We start from the raw sequence: 6978 nt of genomic DNA, 5'->3' as shown, positions 1-6978 counted from the left end.
TTTCGTTCCTGTCGTGTTTTGTTGGCAATGTTCAGCACAGAGCCGTCGGCCTTTATCCGTTTTCAGTCTCTGAAGGAGACACATAAAGCCATAAAATCACCCATTTGATCCAAACCTGTTACGCTTTCAGCCGCCGACGTATCATCACACCGTTAGGCTTATTTTCTCGCTTCTTAAATAGATTTTAATGACTTCAATGACTGTTAGAGATCATAAGGAAATATACATATATTCAAATGCTTTGTGTGAAATTCCTACAAATAAAGGGTGACCGGTGCTGTGATTACAGGAGGAGGTAAAGGCCTCAGGCTCGACAGAAAAACCTAATTTAGTCGATAGAAGCTGTGCGTCGCAGGCCTCATTCATTTCTGCTCAGTTATCTTAGTAAAAATCTGGGTTTGGGTTTTGGGCTCCTCTTTGTCCACACAGCAGTCCGTTAGCTCACACACTCTCTGCAATATTTCATGTTAGCAGAGGCCGATGCGTCCTGCAGCTCAAATCTGCTTTTAATCCACCACTTTCAATTCACAGTCCTTTGAATAAATTACAAAACAACAACAAAACAATGCAGATATCCATCCTCTCACTGGCCCCAAATGTTTTATACCACATGAATCATTTTTTTTAAATTTAGTTTCTATCATATCAGAATGGGCGGCAATCGTATGTATTTATTTACTGTTTATTTCTAAATGGACAGCATAAAGGTTGGACCAGTGCCACATGCCACAGCATTTATAGCCTAAGCTGGTTTGTGGATGGGCTGGATGGGCTTTTAAACATTTTTCAGTACGTTGAAATAGCCTGCTTTTCTAACGGGGTCGTCTATGAATAGGCCTGAGCGCGCAGCCTGATGGACCTACTTCTTGCGCTCTGTGCAGGTGCGACGCTGCCGTTTTTATCCCGAACACACAGAACCACTGACAGGCTTCAAGGCCGAGCCATCTATTAAATTAACCTCTAATCAAGCTCCGTCTTTTTGTGTTCAAAATGATCGAAATACGATGCTTCCCGTGCTTGAACTCTTCTGCTTACACACCTGATCCCGGTATCTTCTGAAAGGTAACCTCACTGCATCAGGAAGTGGCACTGAAACCATGTTTAGAGGCGCAAACAGGGTGAAAATGATTTCTCTCGCTTAGCTTATTTCCGGCGGGTGAACTATGCAAATATGAGCTCTTCATCCAGGTTTGATGCGGTAAATCCCCTCTGACTCTGACTAAAATCAGAACAAGAGGGGAGCGAAAGTGTAGGTCTGCAGCCTTCAGCCGCACCACCCCTACCCGTCTTATAATTAGAATAATAACAACAGCAGCCATTATTGTGCAGTATAGGCACGCATGCATTTCGATTTATTTGCGATTGTATTCATTATTAATACATTTCACTTTTTGATGATATATGATGCACAATTAAGGAAATAAATGGAGCCTCTACTGACAGTCGTACACTAATGCAGCTGTATACGGTCCGATTATATGCATGACCATTTATTCAGCAGCCTTCACTTGGTCATAGTTCAGGAAAGAGAGAGAAAGAGCTTTTCCATCTTTTTATTTTTCAAAAAATTTTCATCGTTGCCATTGTTGAGTTCCTGCTGTCACTCCCGGTCCTTTGCTGTGAAGACAGACAGGAGAGACGAGTTCAGACAGTGGGACCGATCAGCTGATCACCTGTGCATTATCTGAGTGCTGCTTTTTACCAGGTATACATGTCACCTCAGACAGAGTGATGGCCTAATGGGACCAATCTGTGATTTTAAATGTTTATCAGGGAGATGTATTCATTTAACCAGACAATAAAACATGCACAGCTAATATTCTTATTCTTTGTTTTCTTTTTTCTTTTTGTAGTGTTGAAACAATCTGCAGAGCGTCGCATTGATTTTCTGGATCTTTTTCTTTGTAAACTGAAAGCTTGTTGAGTTAGCACCCTGAGGTCTTGAATGAACAGTTCCACTGCAGACATCTGTTAACGATGAATTATTGCTCATTTCAAACCAGTTGGAGTCTGAAAGGGTTTAAGCAAGATAACTGACAGTGTTAAAATATTACATGATGTGAGCCTGACTGAAACTGCTTACTCGTTTCTGAGGTTTCCTGCTCTGCCAAACAGATGTGATAAAATCACAGAAAACAGGAAGAGAAATAACATAACAGCAGTGAGAAAAGACCAACATCTAAAGTCAGACAGCAGGCACATCAGAAAAAGGCTGACATGGTCAGGGAAGAAAGAGATTCAGTCGCAGATGAAGGAGAGCTGTGAACTGAAGAGAAACCTGTCAGTCCTAACGTCCGTAAGTGTGGAAGAAGGATTCTAGGCCTTATGTCGCTGTCTTGCTAGTACTGATGGCGTTGCTGTGTATGTGCACAGCGTTGCCTTCATGCACAGTGTGCATCTGGAGTTTGAAGTTAAAGTGGAGACTTGTGGTGACCTCTGTCATCACCATCATCAGACGGGGTATCCGTAGTTCCTGTCACAGCGAGGGTAGCAGTGGGGGTTGAGCCAGTTCTCCAGGTTGGTCTCCTGGGCCCTCTGATCCAGAGCCTGCATGTGGAGCAAATGTTCCTGGGGACAGCAATAAGGCGAATAAGGTGGAGGTGCAGACAGATGAAGATAAATTGAAAGAAACCACAGGAGAGAGCTGATAAATGTTCATGTGGTTGTACGAGTGAATGCGGATGTTTGAGGGGGAATGATTGAGCCGCAGGTCTGAGTCAGAACAGAAGGTCTCTGCTTTAGATGTTTGCATAATAACACAACACCACAATGAACAGCACAAAGTGAAATTACAGAGTGGACCTACAGAGGGAAATATACTCAGATTGCACGCTGACGAATGAATGCATTCAAAGCAGCACAACGAACAAAGGCATGCAGAGAGACAATTTTCTAAACACTGCTGCTGCGGTTAGATTTTCCTCAGGTCAGAGTATTTAATGGGACATGTGCTGTGGCAAAAGGCTGAAGGTGTAGTGTGTATCCCCCGCTGCAAAATAATGTAATAAAAATAAATGAGGTGATTCAGATTGTGACAGATGTGTGATATAATTATTTAAAAAAAAAACAACATTTTCTTCTAATCATTTGAAGAACATGTCAAATTTTGACACATTTAATTGATTTCAAGATTGAACTGAAATGATAAATGAGGTTAAATTTGATCTCTTATACAATGTTCCTGCACAAGCTCTCATAAGACTCATTTTGTGTATTATTTCAACTTTTTTATTGATTGTTTGTAGCACTGGTTTTAATTGTCTTTCTGATTTTTCTTTAATATTCAATGTCAACTCAAAAGGCTACTGAGATTTTAAAAAAGCACATTAATGAATAATCAGATTTTGAAGTGAAATGCTTTGAAATGACACTGACTATTTAGCATTTATAAGCAATATAATATTGGTTCATAAGACATTATGACAGACTATATTGTAGTTGTAAGCAGAAACCCACCTGCATGTGTATTTCTAAAACACTATAAATTATTCTGTGTGTACTATTCAGCATTCACGTACGGTTAACGCAGCAGTCATGGATGCTTCAGATGAGGAATTCTTATTATTGACAAAACCATAAATAAACTTTAAATGCTTTATCATTGACTACAGCAAACTGACAGTGTGTTAGAACACAGTGTTTGTACAGTGCTTATGAGGGCTGAATAGGAAAGTTAAGCCAAAGTGTCACCCACACAGCTTGAGAACTCAGTCTGATCAATAATCAATAGCCAGTGTGTGCCTTGTTTCTGCGATACATCTGTGCCCTTTGCTCTGAGTGAACCTTACCCTCATTGGCTCATCAGGGTAGCCGGCCTTCATTGGCCGGTCCTGCCTCTTGCTGCGGAGCAGCTGCTTAGCGAAGCTCTCCTTGATGATCGGGTTGGCATCTGAAGCAGAGAGATAAGAGTTTGGCTGAGAGGAGATGTTGTTTACTTGTAAGTCTTGTGATACACACGTCCAATTCTTCTACTGATGCTGAGGAAAAGAATCAATTAAGTTGATAAACAGCACATAAAATAGATAATGGTCTTTGTGTGTGTGTGTGTGTGTGTGTGTGTGTGTGTGTGTGTGTGTGTGTGTGTGTGTGTGTGTGTGTGTTTGTGTGTGTGTGTGTGTGTGTGTGTGTGCGTGTGTGTGTGTGTTAGCAGTCTCCTCTGTTTGCATGACCTCTTTCCAAGAGACACATGAACCAAGCTTGTCTGCTCTGCCTAAAACCTCTGCTGACTTATTTATTTCTTTTTCTATGAACCCAACAGCTGTTTTCTTGCTGGCTGTTTATTGGCTATCCAGGATAACATTCCTCTCACTGAAAGCAGTGTTCAGGGCCATGAATAAACCTCTCACCACTATCTGCTGCTGGTGAGCTGTGGCTGACCTGATCTGTTTAGCTATTCCATGTGAGGCTGTTTATTCACCAACGCAAACCCCAAGGGAGCTGCTTACACACACACACACACACACACACACACACACACACACACACACACACACACACACACACACACACACACACACACACACACACACACACACACACACACACACACACACACACTGTCTCCCTCTCTCTAACCCAGGCCTGTATTGGGAAGCAGGGTACTTGGTGGAAGGTAACAAAGTGCCCATTCATCCTCCTCACTCCCCAGGGAGTCCGGCCCATGCAGCACGTGACCCCAGCAGGCAGCCAGGCTGGCTCTCTCTTCCTCTGCTGCCGGAGGGAGCTGCTGTGAATGAGCCCAGCTCTGTCAACACAAGGCCAGGGCTGCTGCTGCTGCTGCCGCTGCCGCTGCCTCACAGCGACGTGGCAAAACATTCACACATATTCTCCAGCTATCTCATTAAGAGACGCTGATTTTATATCATCAGAGGAATGAGAAATTGTGACAATTTGTGCAATTTAATTTTCTGTTCTGAGCAAGAAGGCATGCTGAGATGAAGTCAGTTGTACATGAAAATGCAATAGCTGTGAATTTGTAATACTGGTGCAAAGGAAGAGCTGCAAAGATGCAGCCAAAGTAATGAAACAACATTTCCCTTTCTTGTTTCAGCATCTGAATATAGTCATGCAACAAAAGAAAGATGCATTAGTTCATGCATAATGATCCTACATGAAATCATGTTTATTCTGTAGGGTCCTTATCTGACTTCACTGACCTCAATCCACAGACAAAAAGTATTCCTTTCATTCAAATGTCACCCTGGAATTCACGTGACAGTCTACTGCTCTCTGCGGCTAAATTCCTGAGAGTTTCCTACCTGTGTAGAAGGTCAGCAGGACCACGCAGAGCAAAAACACCACCAGCCTCTTCATCTTCCTCACCTTTTTCCTGCCTGAGCTCTCTGTGCTCTGAGGTCCCTTCCAGAGTCCAGAGGGGATGAAGGGGGAATTTCTCCTCCTCCTGCTGCACGTCACCCACACAACTGTCCCACACCTGCTCATGTTACCAAAGAGATATCCACAATAAATCACCATTAGTGATGATACATGTACTTACATAGAAATGTCATTTATGTCTCCTCATATTACACCTCTCACGTTGCATAATTACCGTGGAGGACCAATTAAAAAGCACATACTGCATGAGGTCTACTGAGGCACTAGCTGTCCACTAGATGGCGGTGCAAACACTCTGTGAAATGGTCTGGTCTCATAAGCATGATAGCCATTAATCACTTTGTTTTGTTTAGAGTATATTCTACATCATGGCTGTTAGTTGTTTGATTGTGTTGTTATTTTCTTCCGACAATCCTCTGCTGTTACAGTGACCACACTTCATTTATGTGCCGTGTGTGTATGCTACTGTTTTAATCACTTATCAACCCATATTGTTTTTAATGTTTTTTTTTTTTATTTATTTATTTATTTATTTATTTATTTATTTCAGCGCTGGATTGGAGAACCGCCAGTGACATCGCGGGAAGACGTCCTTGTGCGTCATTGTTTCCGCTTCCGCTTCCGCTTCACGCTGCGCCCTGTCCGCCGGCCGTGTGTCTCCAGTACCGTGCGCACTTTCTAGAAAAATGTTTTGTTCGATTCTTGAGGCACATAAAGCTCTTGTTTCTCAGTGTGGTTATCTAACACACTGAGCTCGCGCAGCAGCGCAGAGCGCATGCGTGCTACGGAGCCGCCGTCATCACGTCAGGCGCTCAGAATCAGAGATGATAGAAAAAGTGAAATTTTCATGTGTTATGTTCCTGGTTCGCTTACATAGCATCAGGCAAACAAGAAATCGCTCATTTTGTACTACAATTGCTGGAAGTCTGCTGTCTGAGAGCACTCATGAACACGTGAAAGCTAATCTGCAAAACATCTGGCACCAGCAGATGGAATGGCCATGATCAGTAAGTGCATTTGATGAGGTTCAAGTGCACTTAGTTGTTCCATTGGTGCAAAGTAACTAAGTAAATTTACTAAAGTACTGTGCTTCAGTACAATTTATAATAATGTATCTTGACTATTTTTTGGTTATTTTAAACTCACCCACCTACATTTAAGAGGGCCATGTTGTCCTTTTTACAGCACTACATTTATGAAACAGCTGTAAGAACTGTAGGATAAAATTGGATACAAGACAAATACAAGACAAACCCCCTTACAAAGAAGCAGCATCCACAAGGGGCCCCTCAGCACAGGTTTCAGATGTCAGTGACTTATCATCAGTTCCACTTGAGAGAGAAAACTTCTAGAGGTGTCCGAGGCCTGTTTAAGTCAAATATTTCACCAAAAGAAAAGATCAGAGAGAAGTCACAGAAATGAACACAGATGTGCACAGCAGATCTTTCACTTGTCCTCTTTCCTCTCCCATGAATCATCTCTCAACTCCTCAGATTTAGCTATCGATCGTTTTGAGGGGCGCGAGACTCAACTTAGGAACCACTGCTCAAAACACTTACGAACAGGACTTTTAATGCAGTAATTGTACTTGGAATAAAGTGTTTTTATAACGTGCTATGACGAATCATTTTTAAGAATTAA

At 42.3% G+C, this 6978-nt stretch overlaps 1 protein-coding gene across 2 annotated transcripts; it reads right to left on the bottom strand.

Moving 5' to 3' along the window:
* Window positions 1-1550: 1550 nt before the first annotated feature.
* c2h17orf67 (chromosome 2 C17orf67 homolog) lies at window positions 1551-5359 on the bottom strand. Of its 2 annotated transcripts, none has more exons than XM_070973935.1 (4): window positions 5259-5359; window positions 3789-3889; window positions 2435-2568; window positions 1551-1617 (listed from the first exon to the last, which is right to left on the bottom strand). In XM_070973935.1, the coding sequence occupies exons 1-3, from the start codon at window positions 5311-5313 to the stop codon at window positions 2452-2454; spliced, it is 273 nt and encodes a 90-aa protein (XP_070830036.1). In that variant the 5' UTR covers window positions 5314-5359; the 3' UTR covers window positions 1551-1617; window positions 2435-2451. The 2 variants fall into 2 exon arrangements, with proteins under 2 accessions (XP_070830036.1, XP_070830042.1); XM_070973941.1 differs by having other exon boundaries at window positions 2447-2568.
* Between the last annotated feature and the right edge of the window lie 1619 nt (window positions 5360-6978).

This window comes from Chaetodon trifascialis, chromosome 2 (assembly GCF_039877785.1).
Source record: "Chaetodon trifascialis isolate fChaTrf1 chromosome 2, fChaTrf1.hap1, whole genome shotgun sequence".
In the NCBI taxonomy this organism is placed as follows: Eukaryota; Metazoa; Chordata; class Actinopteri; order Chaetodontiformes; family Chaetodontidae; genus Chaetodon; species Chaetodon trifascialis.
Note: the sequence above shows the minus strand (reverse complement) of the source record. Positions and strands in the feature narration are given on the sequence as shown.